This window comes from Antedon bifida, chromosome 1, assembly GCF_963402885.1.
Source record: "Antedon bifida chromosome 1, ecAntBifi1.1, whole genome shotgun sequence".
Lineage (NCBI taxonomy): Eukaryota > Metazoa > Echinodermata > Crinoidea > Comatulida > Antedonidae > Antedon > Antedon bifida.
Window position 1 is genome coordinate 29,938,398 of NC_136226.1, and position 21,058 is coordinate 29,959,455.

General features: G+C 34.5%; 2 protein-coding genes across 2 annotated transcripts in view; one reads left to right on the forward strand and one right to left on the reverse strand.

The window, feature by feature from the left end:
- LOC144849159 (C3 and PZP-like alpha-2-macroglobulin domain-containing protein 8) overlaps positions 1–11,117 on the forward strand; it is a 31,665-nt gene extending 20,548 nt beyond the window's left edge. The window contains exons 27-40 of the mRNA XM_078706186.1: positions 380–618; positions 1,030–1,270; positions 1,653–1,873; positions 2,350–2,511; positions 2,953–3,015; positions 3,283–3,555; positions 3,696–3,876; positions 4,167–4,286; positions 4,708–4,917; positions 5,131–5,202; positions 5,409–5,540; positions 5,759–8,127; positions 8,325–8,483; positions 9,197–11,117. Of these exons, the coding sequence (XP_078562312.1) occupies positions 380–618; positions 1,030–1,270; positions 1,653–1,873; positions 2,350–2,511; positions 2,953–3,015; positions 3,283–3,555; positions 3,696–3,876; positions 4,167–4,286; positions 4,708–4,917; positions 5,131–5,202; positions 5,409–5,540; positions 5,759–8,127; positions 8,325–8,483; positions 9,197–9,463 (4,709 nt within the window). The 3' untranslated portion in view covers positions 9,464–11,117. The remainder of the gene's footprint in view (positions 1–379; positions 619–1,029; positions 1,271–1,652; positions 1,874–2,349; positions 2,512–2,952; positions 3,016–3,282; positions 3,556–3,695; positions 3,877–4,166; positions 4,287–4,707; positions 4,918–5,130; positions 5,203–5,408; positions 5,541–5,758; positions 8,128–8,324; positions 8,484–9,196) is intronic.
- Positions 11,118–11,447: 330 nt separating this feature from the next.
- On the reverse strand, positions 11,448–13,922 carry LOC144849655 (uncharacterized). The gene has a single exon (XM_078706646.1). It carries the CDS (start codon positions 13,902–13,904, stop codon positions 12,006–12,008), a length of 1,899 nt encoding a protein of 632 aa, XP_078562772.1. The 5' UTR covers positions 13,905–13,922; the 3' UTR covers positions 11,448–12,005.
- Between the last annotated feature and the right edge of the window lie 7,136 nt (positions 13,923–21,058).

Below are 21,058 nucleotides of genomic sequence, written 5' to 3' on the forward strand. Positions count from 1 at the left end.
CCATTTTTTTGTCACATAATGTTTGATAGTGTAGACAGAACTTTAAAACCAATGTTTTTGATTAATCTTTTTTGTATTATAGATCAATTTATGAATATGTAATGTATCTATTTTCAATAGTAGGTAGTAGGTCTCTGAGGTGTCAATTGAAATTGAAACTTAGATTTGTGGTTAATTATATTTTGTTTAGCTCTCTGTATCATAAAATGTCAGGTTAATGATGAAGATACTTTAGTATTGGTAGACTCAGAATTGTAGTAAAAATGTCATGTTCAAGAGACTAGACCTTGGTAAACATTAATTTATAATCATTCAAATGTAATTTTTTTTAAACTATTGATTGTTCATTGGTGACAATTTATTGTCATTTATTTGTTAGGCTATCAAAGACAGCTGACCTACAAGCATAACGATGGGTCATTCAGTGCCTTTGGTCAACGTGATTCCTCTGGAAGTATGTGGCTTACGGCATTCGTCCTCAAGTCCTTTGCACAATCACGACCGTTCATCTTTATTGACTCAAAGTTGTTGGATGGCAGCAAATGCTGGATCATAGGCCAGCAGCTTCCTGATGGATCATTTCCTCCTGTTGGAAGAGTTCTTAACAAAGACATCCAAGTAAGTTAGTAACTTAGTTGACTAAGTGACCAAAGTTGAGTAAGGGGCCTAAGTTGAGTAAGTGACCTTAGTTGAGTTAGTGACCTAAGTTGTGTAAGTGACCTAAGTTGAGTAGGTAAGTGGCCTGGTTGATCATACTGTTAAATTAATTTAAGTAAGGATCATTTTTACACAATAGCATAGTCCTAAACAGATAATAATATTCTCTTAAAAAATACTTGTGTAATAAAATGCCTCTACAGGGTTGTGAAATAATTTCAGCCATTTTAAATCATTTTGATAGCTCTCTTAAATTCATAGAGAACATTTTAGTAGGGTTACCTCTGCACTGCACTGACACTGGAGTAGAACCAACAACAGATTTAGATAAATGTTGAATATTAATTAATTAATATGAATATTCATTTACAGGGTGGAGTTAAAGGAAAAGTTTCTCTGACAGCATATGTGGTGATTGCATTACTGGAAGCTGGTGTTGAGTCTGTGGAAGAACTCGCATCCATTGATAATGGAAAGAAATTCCTGGAAGATAACATACAGTATATAGATGACCCATACACTGCTGCACTCACAGCTTATGCATTGGTTAAACTTGACAGCCAGGAGTCAAACAGAGCTGTGAGAATATTAAGAAATATGGCCATTACACAAGGTAAGCATTCAACCTTGTTTTTGTCAATCTCAATAGTATTGTTAAATCAATCGAAACTTTAGATATCTGTACAACCCAAGAAGTCAAATGAAAATGTTTTAACATAAATATTTTAATAGTTCTATTTGTAAAGCCTATCAAACTTTATTTGACAAAAAATGTGATTTTTTTTTCAAACTTTATTTGACAAAAAATGTGATGTGCCCATATATGGACATGATGATGTCATATCACTACCATATTTGATCATATCACTGCCATATGTAGGCACATCAATCTAGTTTGATAGTGTAGACAGAGTTTAACGGAAAAATGTGTATTAGGGTTATTTGGTAGGCTGATTATTGTCCTTGCCATGAAAATATTATTGTAATATTCGTAGATGGTTACACATCTTGGCGTCTAAACGGGAACCCAGTTGAGACTGTGGCGAGGTTTGGTGGATTTGAAGACCTCAAACAGACTATTAACTCAGCAGAAGTGGAAATGACAGCTTATGGTTTACTGACGTACACAGCATTAGGCGATATCGCATCATCATTACCGATTGTAAAATGGCTGTCACAGCAGAGGAACACACTTGGGGGCTTTACATCAACACAGGTATACAAATCTATATATATTAGGAGTATCAGTGGTTGGATGTCAACGGAGATACAAATAAAATGATCAAAATGCTAAATCAAAATGGTATATAGTTAAAACAGCCAGAAAGAAGTTCCACTAGCTTTTGTAAAACACTAGTGAGTGAGTGGCCTAGCGGTTAAGACAGTGCCGCCGTAATTACGTAGCCAAAATATCGGCAAGGGTTTGAGGCTCACTCGCTCCATAGTTCAGGACTATAAACCGTAGGTCCAGTTTACACATCTAGCTCATGTGCACTTTAAAGAGATGAGTACACTTTTGAGACGGGTAGGGGGTTACACCGGTGTACTAGTACATCCCAGTCACTGATTATAAACGAGCCCTCTGGGAGACCAGTCTTTGACTGAAGAGGTCGCCCAGTATTGATAAAATATTTCAATTCTATTTGATCATCAGGGCTAATTCTGAAATGTTTTAGAAATATCTTTATATAGGATACTTGTATAGCTCTACAGGCTTTGTCCGAGTATGCTTCCTTGGCATATGTTGGCGGTGTTAACTTGACCATCTCCCTGGCAACTGGTAGCTTAGAACAGAGCTTTGAACAGACCTTTGAACTTAACAATGATAACAGCAAAGTATTACAGCGAGTTTCGGTAAGTGAATCATAATACAGTATATTATGTTACCTGTGTGTAATTTTCACCATTCTATGATTTTTTTTGTTACACCTACTATAGCCAACTGTTTCAATGTTAAGCTCTGTCTACACCATCAAACTGTATGTGACAAAAAAATGTGATGCGCCCATATATGGACATGATGATGTCATATCACTACTATATTTGGGCATATCACTATCATATTTGGGCACATCACATTTATTTGTGATAGTGTAGACAGAGCTTTATATAGTTTTGTTGCCATACATTTAGTGTGAATTTAGCCACTTTCGCCCATGTATAAATGCTACACATTAAAATGATATACAAAAAAATACAGTACAGAACTAGACTGCTTACTTGGACTTGGATATCAATTATTACTTCTTGCTAATCGAACGAAAATTTCCCCTGACACTTGTTTTATTTTTCCAGATTCCCCAGATTCCAATTGTGATGTTTGTGAAAGCTGAAGGAGAAGGTTGTGGCTTGCTACAGGTAAGAACAAAAATGTGATAAAAATCTATTTTTAAATGATAAAAAGCTGCTTGTAATCGCATTACATTGACAGGATTGATCTAGGATTTTGAAATAGGCTGGCACAGGGCACCTAAATGTTGTGTGAACCGACTATGCCATCATTTGTAATTCATCCTATATTTCTACCATTGTATTCTGACACTTTTTCTAGGCCCTCATTCTATTTCCAATATGTAATTGTCTTTGAAGTCTATTGTATTAAGATGATAATAAATTTACAAATAGATCGATGTTAAATATAACATACCTGATCCATCCACCAAACAAGCTTTCAAACTCAGTGTTAAAATGAGAGATGCAAAGAAGACTGGAAATTCCATTCGTCGTAGGCGCTCTACTGATGGCCAGGAGGAGTTGCAACAAAACTCTTTTGAAGAACAAGACATAGTATTGATCCAGGCCTGTTCACGCTGGCTGCACCCAGGCTCATCCAACATGGCTGTGCTAGAAGTGTCACTCCATACCGGTCTTACTGCAGATTTAGACAGTCTTGATCAGGTAACATTGCTTTTTAGAATTGATTGGCCCTCCTGGCTCCAATTATTCCCAAAGACTTTGAAGAGGGCATTCCATGTTAGTAAGCGCATTTTTATTTATGCATAATGAAGACGATAAATTAATATGTATGTTTTGTTTAGTTGATTTATGATCGTTCTACTGGTGTAAAACGTTTTGAGGTTGACGGCCGAAAGGTGTTGTTCTATTTCAATGAGATTCCAAGTCAATGTCAGACGTGTATTAACTTCACCGCATACAGAGATTATGTTGTTGGAAATCTCAAATCTGTGCCAGCAAGAATTTATGACTATTATGAGCCAAGTAAGTCAAATTACATTACAGTATTTTTGTATTCAATTCAATAAAAAAGAATGTATCTGTTATTGCATGTGTATCTTGCAATGTTGACTGAATTACCTCTTTTTAACCTGGTAAAATGTGTGTTTTATGTTGTCTTGCTTTTGTACTCTTTTCTTAGGGCTAGACCTTGTACCCCTCCTGGAAAACCAACCTACCAACCCTACCATTCTTGATCTCTCTGCATTTATGAATTATGCCACACATGTCTACACATATCCTATTGACAGTGACTGACTGTATTTTATTTTCAGGTTTTGAAGCTACCCAATTTTACAATGTAAGCAGAAGTAGTTTTATTGCAAGAGACCCATGTGATGGGGATGAATGTAACAAACTACCAGATGATACACCAGACATGGCACAAGAACAAGGTAAAGGGATGTTTGTTGCAGTGTTATTATAGTACAAGAATAATTCTTGGCAGTGCTACTACTTTTAGGTTTAGTATTGTTCTTCCTGTATTGTTGATGGTATTTCAATGTCATTTTAATTCATATCTAGCCATTATAAAACTGCAGTACCAATTAATAATATCCTATCTCTGCCTGTGAAAGGAGAATTTCAGTCCAGATATGATAGATATTTAAAAAAGAAAGAGATTTTACAATTTGTAGAGCCTGTAGCCCTGTCTACATTATCAAACTTTATGTGACAAAAAATGTGATGTGCCCATATATGGACATGATGATGTCATATCACTACCATATTTGGATATATCACTACCATATAGGCACATCAAACTTCTTTTGTAAAACTAGTTTGATAGTGTAGACTAACAAAACTTTTTACTAGTTCTAGACAATGATTGCAATACGTTATCCAATGATTGTGATGAAGATGATAATGATGTGGACGTGTGTGGTTGTGACCGTACATGCATCAGCACAGGAACTCAGATCTGTGGTAGTGACAACAACTGGTATAATAGTGTCTGCCAAATGGAGGTTGCAGCTTGCAAGTCATCGTACTCTGTCTACGCAGTTCCTCCTACTTCCTGCCCAGGTACTCTTTTATTTTTATTTTTTTTTAAGTTCTCTGTAATTTCACTTGGTTCAGAGTTCAAATCATAAGTTTAGTTCTCAATTTATGTTTAACCCCGTTAATTTCTGTTGAAATAAGCATGAAAATAGTTATCAAACATATTAATGTGTGAGCCATAATGACTTTGGAGTTAGTCCTTAAGGTCATTTACAGTATTTAATTGACATTTTTTAGAGCAACTTGAAATTCCGACTCCAGAACAACCGATAATCTCAACCAGTCGACCAGTGGATGTCAATTATGCAGGTTAGAAATATTTTGGCTCACTTTCTCTTTTACAAATAGTATCCAATTTTTAATTAGACTAATATAAAAAGTCTTTTAAAATCGTTTACACTGTATTTCTAGTTTATACCAAATGAAAATATTAGCTGTAAATGAAAACTTAAAATATTCCATTTTCATTTTCCAAACTTGGTTAAAGCATCATGTTTTTTATTCTCAATGTGTAGAATATGGTAGCTCTGGAGACATAGGAGCAGTGTACCAACCTGAGATGGTAGACTATAGCAGCAGGTTAGGTTCTATGTATGAACTGATTTCCACCAAATTGAAACCTAATGCTGATATTGTTGAAGATGCAGGTGAGAAGGCTTTTGGTATGGCACTTTATAACCATGGATTGCATTATAGTTACCCTACTCTCCCCATTTTAATAACTGGCCTGTTGCCATTGCTGAATTTAACTTTTGAATAACCAGCTGTTCTGGTTCTATAAAAAGCCTCTTTGAATTTTCTTTTTTGGTATCAAGAATGTAAGTGTAATTTTATTTATTGATAATTGAATAATATTAATTTATAGTAAACGTTGATGAAGATATTGATTATGAAGAAGACCTGATTGACTTGACAGAAGAAGCATTATCTGGAGAGAAAGTTGAAAACGATTATTTTGACTTGGCAGAAGAAAAATTACCAATAGAGGAAGTTGAAAAAGAGTTGATTGACTTAACAGAAGGAATATTACCCAGAGAAGAAGTCGAAAAAGATTATTTTGACTTAGCAGATGAAAAATTACCTGAAGAACTAGAAAAAGAGGAAATTGACTTAACAGAAGGAACTTTACCAGGAGAGGAAGTTGAAAAAGAGGAGGTTGGCTTAACAGAAGGAATATTACCCGGAGAAGAAGTTGAAAATGTTTATTTTGACTTAACAGAAGGAACATTACCTGAAAAAGAACTAGAAAAAGAGGAAATTGACTTAACAGAAGGAACATTACAAGGAGAGGAAGTTGAAAAAGAGGAGATTGGCTTAACAGAAGAAACATTACCTGAAGAAGAACTAGAAAAAGAGGAAATTGACTTAACAGAAGGAACATTACCAGTAGTGGAAGTTGAAAAAGAGGACATTAGCTTAACAGAAGAAACATTACCTGAAGAAGAACTAGAAAAAGAGGAAATTAACTTAACAGAAGGAACATTACCAGGAGAGGAAGTTGAAAAAGAGGACGTTGGTCCAACAGAAGAAACATTACCAGCAGAGGAAGTTGTAAAAGATGAGATTGACTTAACAGAAGGAACATTACCCGAAGAAGAACTTGCAAAAGAGTTAACAGAAGGAATATTACCCAAAAAGGAAGTTGAAAACGATTATTTTGACTTAGCAGATGAAGAATTACCTGAAGAAGAACTAGTAAAAGAGGAAATTGACTTGACAGAAGGAACATTACCAGGAGAGGAAGTTGAAAAAGAGGAAATTGACTTAACAGAAGGAGCATTACTTGAAGAAGAACTAGAAAAAAAGCAAATTGACATAACAGAAGGAACATTACCAGGAGAGGAAGTTAAAAAAGAGGATGATGACTTAACAAGAGGAACATTGCCTGAAGAAGAAGTTGAAAAAAAGGAGCAGATTGAATTAATAGAAGGAACATTACTAAGAAAAGAAGTTGAAAATGATTACTTTCACTTAGCAGAGGAAAAAGTACTTAGAGAAGAAGTTGAAAAAGAGATTAGCTTACCAGAAGGAACATTACCCAAAGAAGAACTTGAAAAACAGGAGATTGAATTTACTGAGGAAAAATTACCTAGAGAGGAAGTTGAACAAGATTATTTTCACTTAGCAGAAGAAAAAGAAAAATTACCCAGAGAGGAAGTTGAAAAAGATTATTTTCACTTAGCAGAAGAAAAATTACCTAGAGTGGAAGTTGAAAAAGAGGAGGTTGGTTTAACAAATGGATCATTACCTGAAGAAGAACTTGAAAAAGAGGAAACTGAACTAACAGAAGTGATTTTAACTAGAGAGGAAGTTGAACAAGATTATTTTGACTTAGCAGATGAAAAATTACCTAGAGATGAAGTTGAAAAAGAAGAGGTTGACTTAACAGAAGGAATATTAGCGGAAGAAGAACTAGAAAAAGAAGAGATTGAATTAACAGAAGGAACTTCACCTGAAGAACTTGAAAAGGAGAAAATTGAATTAAGAGACGAAACATTACCTGAAGAAGAACTTGAAAAAGAGGAAGTTGGAAATGATTATTTTTACTTAGCAGAAGGAAAATTACCAGGAGAAGAAGTTGAGAAAGAGGAAGTTGGCTTAACAAATGGAACATTATCTGAAGAAGAGCTTAAAAAAGAGGAGGTTGGCTTAACAGAACCATTGCTTGAGGAAGAGGAAGTATCAACTGTCCTTGTGGAGCTTCAAACCGATGTTAGTGATATCCTTCTACAATCTTCAAACTATATGTCCTATCTGGCCGAATCCTTCTATACAGTTGACATTGATCAGCAAGACCCTTTTCCTGAAATGGTTAATACCCGTCATCAAGACCCAAGTCTAGATGTTACCCCCACCCCTCATCAAGACCCAATTTATGAATTTAACCCTACACAACAAGAAGAAAACCGTCATGAAATTGACCAAACTCAAGAGCAAGAACCCACTCCCAAACTTGACCCCACCCATGAGGAAGTACTTGTCCATAAAATATTATCCTCTCAACAGCAAGAACCTACTAAAAAGAACTCCACCCATCAACAACAGAACTCCACCCAAATTGGAAATCAACAAGAACCAGTAGCTGAAGTTGTTGCAACCCATGTGCAGAAATCGCTTGATGAACTAGATACCACTCGCCAACCAGGTGTAATAGACGGTTCTACCCAACAACTGACGACTATTTTAGATCAAACAACTGAGATTGTAGAGGTTGAGGAAGAGAAGGATACAAAGGTACTGGAATAGAAATACATAGACAGTAATAAAAGAATTAAAACATTTAAGATATAATAAAGTTACACTAAACAGTTTTTTTAAATTAATACATTGTTGAATCAATTGGATATATGATAATATACAATACATAGAAATCAATAACAAGTTTTAAAACATTATAAAAAAATTTATACATTTTAATAATAATTCTTCAGTTGTTAGAATTACTGGAGTCATCAACCGTTAGGCCGATGGTGCCATCGACAGACCACTTCCCAACTGATAGTGCTTCCACAGAAGAAATTGTTAAAAAACCAACACAAATACCCTTACAGAAGGAAGAAAATGTTGGTGAAACAGAGGTCGAATATAAGGTAATAACGTAATTGTTATAACTTCAGTTATACATTTTGGACTCTGCCCCCCTAAATGTATTTAAAAAAAATTTAAATGATATCTTCTCTTATTATTAGCCTGTAATGTCTTGACCTGTACCTGTCTTTTCCATACTGTAATGTAATGCTCGCCCACCTCAACATGTTTGTCTGTGTCTGGGTTGATGTCTTATTTCATAATGATATGAGTACAGTACTATTATATTATGTAACACCATAATTTAGAATAAATTATTATTATTAGTAGTAGTAATAAGTAGTAGTTTCATTTTTGAAGTTGTTTCCATTGGCGGATCCACCTCTAATTTTCGAAAATTACAATGCAAAAGATTGATAAAACTTTAGGTTAAGTTGACCACAATTTTACACTTTCAACATCTTAGATCCGCCACTGGTTTCCCTTTTGTAATAGAATTGAGATTTAATAGGAAAAATAAGATGTATTATTCATTCATTCATTCATTTCCTTTATTTCGGATAGTACATCCATATACAAAACAAAAAGAGAATAATTTCACCAAGAAATTAACAATACTATCCACTTCCACAAAACCAACCTACAATATCCTAAAATATCAATTTGTACCAACGCTGATGAAGTTTAGATTGTGAAAGTACGTTAACTATGGTTTTAATCAGACTATTACAACTGTCTTGAATTATAATTTACTTGTTTTATTATTTCATTTTAGATATCAAATGTGAGTAACTCGACATTAGTGGAACATGCTGATGTGATCTTCGACAAAATAGTTCACTATCTTGACAGGCCAGCTTCTGATGATCCATCAAGATCGGGTGATACAACCGCAGAAAAAGAAAACAACACAAAAGAACTCGAACATCATCACAAAGATAAAAAACATCACAAACCGAATGTCAGTCCAAGAAGCAATCCGTCAGAGCAGACAAGTCTTCCTCAATCAGGTAAAGGTAATCACGAATTAAGGGGAGAATAATTAATAATATTTATATAATTTTATTGTATAGAATTACTATCAACAATGTAAATGGTATTCTTTATTTTTCGTTTACATTTTATAAGAACAATGATAAAATATGGAAATTATGTGATATTATACCATCTCATATTATAATAATAATAATATAGTAATATTGTATTATATACTGAGGGATACCTCAATGATCTATATATAGTTACCAATACGTAATGTGTGTGACACAGGAGTTTTGAAGAAGAAGTGTGATATTTGAATCGTGTTTTTTTTAAATGTTAATCTTAAAATGAACACAGTAATCAGTCACTGCCATTTTAGTTACGCCAATAGCATTGCTTGTATCCTTAGGCAAGACACTTACATTTGCCTCTCTCCACCCACGTGTATAAAGTGGGTACCCGGTTAGATCAAGACACTACGCTGATTACTAGCTGCATTATTATGGGAGTATGTTTCCATACGTGTTTGATCCAAAAAAATGCCCGACGTAATAATGTGCAGCGCATTGAGAGCTTGCTTATATGCGCTATATAAGAATGAACTATTATTATTGTACAGTAACATTACTATGAATATATGTTTAATATTCATGATATATTTGACGCTTAAAACTTTCAATTTCTCTGGCAATGTTTATAAATGGCCGCTGATGTCAGTCGTTCATTTTTCGGAATAGTTCACACAGACTCAAACAGGCAGCATGTTATTTTGTCCCCGCGATGTGTCGCTGATTAATTATGATGATCGCATGATATGACGTAGAATCGATTACGTCAGGGAAACTAGGACTGACGTCATGAATTGACCATCTTTACTTTGAACCAATCAGAAGAGAGAATACCACGACATCTATTTAATGAATAAATCCGAAAAGTGTCATATTGTAGTAAAGAATATCGAAAGTATTGTAAATATAGCGTAAGTATATTGGACAAAATGGTACGGAGTATAATTGATTTTAAAATAAAAGTCGTACATTTTTGCCCTCTTTAAATTTAAATGTATTATTGTTGCAACATAAATACTATTATATTCGCGCTCTATACGTAGTTTGTAAGAATTGATTTTAAAATACAGTTCGTAAATGTTTTCCCTCTTTTATAGTTAACTATTGTAGCATCGTAAATACTACAGTATATAATCGCTGTATAGTACGTTTCTATATATCTATATCTGCTGTATCAATTATACACATTCTAATTTAATGGTTTTTCAAAACATTTTAATAATGCAATGTCCCTTGTATTTAATGGTTTTTTTAATCAACTTTTGTCAAAACTAATCATATCAAACCAAGCAAACAATGTATATTTTGTGACCAATTTCTTTTTTCTTTTATTTACATAAAATATAACAACATTCTATTGCGGAGTACAAAAATGGTAACTAGGTCTATATTTAGCCCAGTGACAAAATAAAAGTGATTATGACATTACATTTATATACAAAGCAAATTGAACGCTTTTGTGTTTGAGTATAGTTATATACAGTATATATTACAGTATCTTACACACTGAAGAATGGTTTGTTTTGTATACGTGTAGGCCTACAATATTATGATTACCTACAGTTACCTTAAAAATGTTTGTTTTGTGTGTGTATGCTGTTATTTTCGTATAATTTGTTTTGGTGTTCAACGACATGGTGTTTAAAGCTCCGTCTATACTATCAAACTTTATTTGACAAAAAAAAATGATGTTCCCATATATGGACATGATGACGTCATATCACTACCATATTTGGGTACATTACACTTTTTTGTCAAACTAGTTTGGTAGTGTAAACAATGTTTAAGGGTCGTTTCGTCTTTCGAAACAATTACACAGGAAGTTTTTATTAAACAGCATTAAATGTACATAACGATAGGTACTATATTCTTTTCTATAACACTGTAAAACGTTTTTCTTAGTTTAAGTCTGAGACATAATTATTACCAATATATGACTCTGTTTCAGTGTAGTTTTATGTGCTATATAAACTTTTGACATTATAATCTTTATCATTGTCTCACGGTGTTTTCTTCAAGAATACAATACAACAATTGAAACTTTAGTTTTCGAAACAAGTGACGCATTACTTAAGTGTCAATATAATCCCGGTGAACATTTCCGTTTTAAGAACAGGTCTAGCATTACATAACCTACACAGAAACTCAATCCTATACATCAACTCAGCAATTACTTATAATGAAAACTATCCTATTTTGTTTCTTCGTCGTATACAGTTTCGAAATAATTTACAATTAACAGATTATCACCTTTGATTAGTATTTCTCACTGGACTTTGTCCTATACATGGTATTTCGCTTTTACGAGCTTTGTATAACGAAAGTCGATGTTAAAACAGGTGTATGTTACAAATTATAGTCTTATCATTATAATCTACCATATTAATTATTTAACATGTTCTTGTATATTATAAATAATTACGTTAATTACGAATTATTATCGACGATGAAATTTAAATCATTTAAATATTTAATAGTCACCGATTTGATGAATATCTAAATCAACGTTACGTCATTCGGGATTAAATTGCGTCATCAGATATTATCAATTGCGTCACTTGGTTGTGCAAGTTTTGCATATTGTGTTTTCATCGATACATCTGAGTGTATTTCAGAAGAACAGTTCTGGTTAATTTCCAGATCTGCATACTTCAATCCCTCAGCGTTTAATTTCCGCGGATCGACGACAGCAACAGGCGACTGTATTAAAACCTCTTCGTATTTATTTTTTCCTACGTAATTTTGTGACGGTGACGCCGCTACGTTCGTTAGTTCCGCGTATTCGTTATTCTTTCCTTGTTCACATGACGTCGGTGAGTTGCCATTAGTTGGTGTCCCTGTAACGTCCTCCAGGGATAAATGAAAGTCGCGTTTTATCGGCATGGCGTATTCGGGAGGTGGGTTTTTGGGGGTTCCTTTCATGGGTTTCGCGTATTTTGGGATCGATTGTTTATTAAATGAGGCCGGTAATGTGGCACAGGATTTTTTCGAAATTTCGATAGGGGAGTGTTTAGACGTCAACAGTATTGGAGATTGCCTCGGAGAAGGGGGTTGTGACCGTGTAGGGCTTGCTGCTGGAGTAACCAGTGGACTTCTGTTGATAAGCTCTTGTGTTTTTTCATCTTTCATTTTATCAGTTTCTGATACAAGGTTACCATTATTCATTTTAGTCACTTCAATCTTGGCATAAGGCGCGTAATTCATTCCAACTAATTCGTCATCGTCAACGCTATCGGAGATGTTATACGATTTTCGCTTCCGTCTACACACAATAATAAGAGCTACCATTGAGAGTAAAACGATAAAAAGTCCAGCAACACACACGGCCAAAATTAGAACATTATTTTGGAAGAAATCTATTGCCGTATGTTTAACTCTGGGTTTTGCCGGTATAAACGGTAGCTCGGTGGCTCCAGGGGCAACAGTAGTTACTAAATCGACACCTTTTTGAGTTATCCGAAGCCCAATTTTATCTTCTACTATTAACATAGCTTGCTCACTAGCAACCTTATCTCCATTTGCCCCCGTGGCTACGCACATTATTTTAGATGCATTGTCGGCTAATGCAGGTCCCTGTATCGTTAGTGACACCGTTTCCGAGTCAGATAAAAATCGTTTTGTGAGAATTAAATTCGGTGATGCCATCCATTCGTACGTCGGACTTTCTAAGCCGTGTGAACTGCAGTTAAATTTTATCTCGCCATCTTCCACAACCCTTCCTATTTTTGGTGTAATACGAACAATAGCCAGTAAGGGTGTCAATGAACACGTTTTTGGAGTTTGTAAAGCTTGGCTGTTTAAAATACACGTGAAGGTAACTCCTCTGTGAATCTCCGTTAATTTGATCCTTATAAAGGTATTATGACCGTTAACTTCTGATTGTATGTTAAGCCTGGTGTTATCTGCGTTGAGTTGAAGTGTTGGCGTTGGGTTCCCGCCTTCAGATGAACATTCGAATTCGACGTCTCCAGTTGGAAGTGCGTTTATAAGACATACTGGAGAGCTCGGAGTCGGCGCTGTCCACACAACCAGCTCCACTGGATGTCCAACGTTGGTGTAGTACGATTTCTGCAATGGTTCATCTTGGTACGCGTACATACAGGAAAACATTCCAGCATCAATCAATCTAACATTTTCTATTTTCAAATCGAATCGGTGATTCGATGATCTTATTATGGAATATCGATGTTTGAATTCTGTTTGTTGTGCGCGTATCACCTGTAAGTTTGTACTCAAGAAAACGTTACGACTATCGGAATACCAAGCGATATCGTAACTTTCGCGTACTTGTTGACTGACGTGGCAATGGAATATTGCCGTTCCACCCTCAACTACTGCTAAACTTTCCGGGTTTTCTGTTGTCAAGAAGTTCGAAGAAACTGGACATACAAATGTAAATAATGTACACGAAATAAATATTCTGGAAATAATCATTTTCGTGACGTCAATTCCGAAAGTATTTGTATTTTTTGTCAAATCTGTGAGAAGAGAATAAAATAAATAACGATGTCATAATAATTTTTTTTTAAATAAAAAAATCTTTTTAGATTAAACACAGTGAGTGAAATAAATTAATGCCGACGAATTTTTAAAATAAAAAAAACATTTTTTTTAGATTAAATAAAATAATGAAAGTTAAAATTTCAACCATATATATTTCATGAAGGTCAGTCTTTAATCATCAGTTTACTTTAAAAAAAATTTTTGTTTACACATCGCAATCTACAGAAGCGTTAATAAAAATATAATGATGAAATATTTATAACAAAAACATCCGTAAAAACGTTCTCACGGTACTAACAACAAACAAATATTTAAACAAGAATGTATAACCTACCTGTCACAACAGAACGACTTTGGAAAATGTTATTTCAATAATATGTTTCGTCTAATTGAACACAAAATGTCAGGTAGCTTTCCTGACCACATCAACTTGTCTGTCTGTCTGTCTCTTAAAGTATACTTAATATTTCGCGTGACTGCTTCGACAAGCAACAATAGACAAGAAATGAGCCAGCATCCTGTAGGGCACTTTCGATAGCTGTCACAACTCGATTCAACCATAGATATATAACAACGCCTCCACAAATACTTACTTATAAGTAATCCACGTGAAACTCTCTCGCTATTATTTAAACAGGCTGTATTAAATCAATTTTCCTGTTTTTAATGTAGGCTTAGGCTATATACTATGAAAGTACATATGAAGTGCACCTTATAGACATCAAGGACCTATTTTAAAATAATATTAAGCGATGCTGACAGTTACCGATAATGATGGAAAAGTTATAATCCTCAAATCGAATGTGTGCAATAATTAAAAATTCCTATACCATTCAAGGGAACATAAACAAGTTTGTGAAGTACATTCAATACTGACTGAAATGTATACGTGCACAATTTTAATGAACAATGTCATAGGCAAGTAGCATTAAATTACTAAACAATGAACCACAGAAATGTGTGCTTCCTATAATACTTTAGTGAAATAACTGTCAGCGAAAAATGCCGACGGACGATTCAACCCGACGAATAGTTGAATGAACCGTTCACTTATAATGTTGTATTGTTGATCTGTGTCCATTGCTATTTTAACTCTTCTTGTTTTAACATTTTAAGTTTCATGTAATCACATTGCATACTCAGCTTGTAGCTATTGCTTTGCATTTTTTAATAATTTTTTCATATATATAGGCCTATATGCAATTACATTAAAAAAAATCATTATCTAGTATGTAAATCATATATATACAGTATATATATCTGTATTTGTTTCTTACAATCTTGTCTACTAAACATTTCTCCCTTCTCTCGGAACTATAATACTCGATAATCAAACGAGGGACTAATTAAAGACAATTCATCAACAGCCTATGCCGAATTAAAAGTAAAAATGTGACAAAAAGCAATTGAAAAGCCGTTAATATTTCGATTTATTAATTTTAACGACATTATTAAGGGAAATGTATATGTACCTATAGAACAGTTATGGAGTCGGGAATTCCAAATTCACAAATACCCTATACAGGAAGTTATATCTATGTTTTGGTATTTAAAAAAAAACATCTGTACTCGTGATTTAAAACTTGTTCTGTTCAGTTCAGTTTGCTACCTGCTTTTCAGACTAAAGACATCAAAAACGATTTTTTCTGAAATTATGGCGTCAAAGTGGATTTGCTTTACAATCTGCCTGATGGTAGTTACGATTGTGATTGGAAACGATTTAATGCCGGTTATTCCTGAACATTCTAACATTAGCTGGGTTGTGGTGAACAATTGTACAGAGCCTCATTTGACGCGTGATTGTAAAGTAACTCCAACAATATATTTTAATAAGACGATTATGACCATCAGCGAACTGGTTGATCATGTTAGAAATGAGTCCATTTCTGTTGTGAAATTCAACGTTAAAATTCCTTGGTGGGACGAAATCATACCAGATAAATGTGTGGAAAAAGAGAGTTTTACATGGATTAACGGCAAAGGCGGAGAAGCTGTCATGTCCTATCCCGCCAACTATGAGATACTGTCTTTGGGAACATTGACATTTAAAGAGATGACAGTGAATTTAACATTTAACACTACAGACAACGAATGCAGAAACCTAGACACTAAAGATAAGATGGTGATAATGGGCAGGATCATAAATAATGAAACTGATCTCTTTTGTTCAATAAAAATTAAGAGCATAATTGGTGATCCCAAATCATTTACGATGCTCGTCGTTGATTTTTTGTTTAACTTTATTTTCACCGCAATGGAGGGGAGCACTCATTACTTTTGGTCGTGCTTTAAGATTTCAGAGAAAACAATGTGCAATGTACATTTGCGTAACTTTCACTACTGGAGTATAAGTATAAATGTAATTGGCTTGCTAGTGATGTTATGTAGTCCATTGACAATTGGGGTGTTATTAGAGAACCCACATGGCAAACCTTCAAATGACAATACGTGTCCACAAACCACAGAGGAAGGATTAGCTCTTTTGGAGACAGTCAATCATAAACCACCACCAAGATTGGCTCTAAATTCTAAGTTACCTTTGGGTGCAAGGTACGCCATATTTCATTGGGGTAACAGACATGTACACCTACTAAGGCTCCGAGTTTTTACTATATGCATGGTAATAATTTTTGTTATTCCTTTGGCGGAACATATAGAGGTAGCCAACTATAAGTTGACTTGTTTGAAATGGTATATTCTTCAACACATATTTCTATCATTATGCCAGTTGTTAGCACTGGCTATTATTACTATTCACCCGGCGTCGCTTTCTTGTTTCGACGATGGATCAAAATGTGGACTTGACTTCGACAGCAACCGATACACATGTCTTTATCGTCAGATATTGAATCGATTTAAACTTGTGACCAGTTGGGCAGTTTGGCGAGATAGACCATTTATTGGTATTACCTCTAACATGTCAACGATTTGTCGCAGAATGTTTCTGATCGTAGATGTTTTCGTTGCTGTGTGTCGCATATTAATGTGTCTATTTCCATTTCTTTATTTCACATCAGCACCAATAATATCTATCTTCAAGTCTCTCTTTGAATTTTTCAATTCACGAGATCGGCCTTTCCGTATACAATTTCTTCAATTTTATATGGTATGGATTGTCATACGGTTCGTTTTGTTGACCATATTTGTTGCATCTCTCTCATTGCAAATGATGACCATTGCAATTGTCATTATGCAGATGTTTGTTCTGACCACTATAGGTATCGTGACGGACTATGGCGAGAACGAGATAGTTGTAATACGAGTAATTACAATCCTCTCCTTTGGTTGGTACATTCTTAATGGCTTTAAAGAATACTACAACTGCTATGCTTCAGTTTGGCGTACCATAATTGATGCAGCAGAATCGTGGCAAGCCGGTTGTAACGCAGAAGCTTACAATGAGATTAACAACGACCCGAATTATCAAAGAGAAAATGTTCTTAAGGTTCGCAAATCTCCTAAATTAACAAAACCGCTTGTTGTCTACACAGAATTGATTCCATCTTTACCAGAAGAGCTGTTGAATCACGTTATCAATAGATGCAAAAAGAAGAGTTTTCAAATTGCAAAAATGGTTTTGTGGAACGCCATTGTTGCCATCTTTTTTACAATCGCGTATTCAACGATCGTTTCAACTCATAAATTTACCGAGTTCACACAAATTAGTAAATCGATGCTAACCTTGGCAATCGCACCTTTTCCAAAATTAGCATCAATTGCTTTCACCACACAAGAATATGCTTCGAGAAAAGAAGCCAAACAACGTCGTATTTGGTTTGAGGTGTTCAATTACGCAGAGGAAAACGGATACAATAGAATTGGAGACGTTCAGGACAGTCGGCAATATGGCGAAGAAAACAATGACAGTGAGAGTAACTAACAGACAAATTTATTGATGATACAAAATTAATTTTACCAACTCTGAATGGAGAGAACTTTATCTATACAAATCAGAAAACGTTACATAACTTATACTCAGAAAAATGTGTTATAGGGCCTATATATTTTATAGCAGTATGAAAAGCTTAAGTTTTAATGAATACTGTTTGAGATAATTGAAAAGTGTTGATTTATAATGTTTATAATGTGTTAATGACTTCTTAGATGCCAACTTTGTAAATATAACAGTAACTTAAAACCCAAAGGAAAATTATTGAAAAAATGACAATTAATGCTGTGGGTATCAGCGACTGGGTCTCAATGGAGATACAAAATAAAATAAGCTAAAAGCTAAATCAAAACGATAAAGTAAAACAGCAAGAAAAATGTTAGCTTAAAAAAATAATTTGTCAATATTTATATATAATTGAAACTATTAGGTTTACAAGAAATGTTTGCATAATAACAAGTAAATGCATGGTACTATATAGCATTCTACATAAACTACAATTTCATTAAAACATTTTAAAAGTCTAGTATTTTAATTTTCAATTGAATTCGGAAGAAGTTTCTCGCTCTTCTTTATTTTGGATACACCTGTACATATTTGAATAGTACGCTACACGTGACGAAGTCAACATGACTACTCAGACTGAGCCACCATGTAGGCCTAGGCGCAGCAGCGGTGTAGAGTTTTATATTTTAGATGTTGGCACATATGCTACCAGCAATGTGAGTAATACTAATACATTATTATTATTATGTATATGATGGACAATATAATCTTAAATAATTCGGTAGGTAGTAACATATACTGTATCAAACACCTGTCGCTCCGTTACATAAAAGTACAGAGCTATCGGCGACTGGTTTTTTAAAATTTCCGTTCAAAGGTCATTATGATTATTACCGGGCTGGCTTTGGATTGGTTGAAGCGGTACACCTTAAGACGAAATGTGTACATTAACATAACATCATATTCCATCATATAAACTACGGTTTTGGAAAGTCCCGAAAACTTTTTAAAGAAGAAAACGGAGATGTGAAAGTGATGTATTAAGTATCTAATTCTTTTAATTGACTGAGTGTGTTTTATTTTGATGTAGAGTTAAGCAACTTTATTCAGGCGGAAGTGGTATAATGAGTATGATTATCAGTCAACGTCACCCATATTTAATCAAAATAGGCGCTTTTTTAGCTTTTTAGATTCATCCAGCGTTTTGGAAAGTTCCATTACACGGGTGTTCTTCTTTCATAATAATTATCAGTAATAATTATCAACGTGTGACTGGCTTTGGTTTAAATAAAGCGATAACTTTACACAACTAACAAACGAACAAAACACACACACGATCGACTACATAGGGCCTACCTCTTCGGCGGAACAGCGTTATTTTATTTTACGAGCCGCCACACAATATACGAAAGGTTGCCCAGAGTGTAGTTCCGGCGTCAACAACGGTAACCACAAACCCGGTAATCAGCGCACCTGGATAAATGTTAGTTTAGTACGCTTTTGTATCAATTATTATTTTATATTGTTGAACTGTGTCCATTTTAACGTTTTATGCAATATATAGCATGCTTATCTTGTAGCTATGTTGCTTTGTAATTTGTAATGTTTTTTTATATATCCGCAATAAAATATTATATATATTATCTATATTAAAGCAGTATCTGTAAAGCATTGGTATCTGTTTCTTTCAATCTTGTCTACTAAACATTCCGCTCTTCTCTCGGCTACTACACAAATCAAACGAGTGAATTAAACACAATTCAACAACAGCCTATGACAAATTTCAAAGTAGTAAAAGAATGACAAAGTAAGCAATCAAAAAGCCGTTAAAATTTACGTTTAGTACATTTAAAATGACGTTAACGAAGGGGAAAATAGGTATAGGCATATAGAACACGGAAAGTGTATAAAAAAAAGTTGTGGAATTGGGAATTCCAAGATATTCACAAATAGGTACCATATAGGAAGTAAACCTTGTTTTGGTATTTATAAACACTCGTGATTTATATCTGGTTTTGTTCGGAGACTTACAGTATTGATTTTAAGAACATAGTTATGGCGTCAAACTGGATTTGTTTTACCATGTACATGATGGTAGGTACGACTACGATTGGTCGTGGAAACTATGTAATGCAGGATTTTTCAAAAACTCGACCTTACATTAAGGTGGACAGTCTATGTTGGCCTATTTGGAGTCAAATACAAAATACGACTGATTGTGATCTAATGCCGACAATATATAGGCATACTGATAATAACAAAACTATGAACATCAGCGAACTGGTTGACCGTTCTAGAAATGTTTCTGTTGTGAAATTTAACATATATAGAGGCTCAGAGTCTGGTACACTTGCATGGGTTGACGACAAAGTAGGAGCAACTATCATGTCCTATCCCGCCAACTATGAAATATTGTCTTTGGGAACATTGACATTTGAAGAGATCACAGTGAATCTAAGATTTAACAACGTTACAGACAAAGAATGTAATAAAATCCTCACCACCGAAGACATTATGGTGATAATGAGCAGGGTAATAGGAAATTATACCAGTGAAACGGATCTTTTTTGTTTAAGAAATTATACTACAAAGAATTCAAGTAGGCCTACCTCAGTTGTTGATCTTGTGTACAACTATATCTACACTGCAATGCATGGAAATACTCATTACTCGTGCTACATGATTTCAGAGAAACAACGTTGCAAAGCAGCTTTGCATACATTTTACTGGATTTTACCTATTACTGTAATTGGCTTAGTGGTGATGTTATTTAGTCCATTGGTAATTGGGGTGTTATTGGAGAACCCCCATCGTAAATCTTCAGATGACAATACGTGTCCACGAACCACAGACGATGTAGCTCTTTTGGAAACAGACAATACCGAAACACCGCCAAGATTGGCTCTGAATTCTCCGTTACCTTTGGGTGCAAGGTACGCTATATTTCATTGGGGTAACAAACATGTATACCTACTAAGCCTCCGGGTTTTCTGCATTTGCATGGTAATAATTGTTTTGATTCATGTGGCTAAATATTTGGAAGTCCATTTTCATGTTAACTTTAAACGGCCTATTAATACATATTTGAAATCGTGTATTTATCTACAAATTGTTCTATCATCATGCCAGTTGTTAGCACTTCTGATCATCACAATTCACCCGGCGTCGCTTTCTTGTTTCGACGATGGAT

What these genes read in the sequence shown, in the direction of transcription:
- LOC144849655 (XM_078706646.1), bottom strand. Translation starts at nt 13,904, where the DNA reads ATGATTATTTCCAGAATATTTATTTCGTGTACATTATTTACATTTGTA.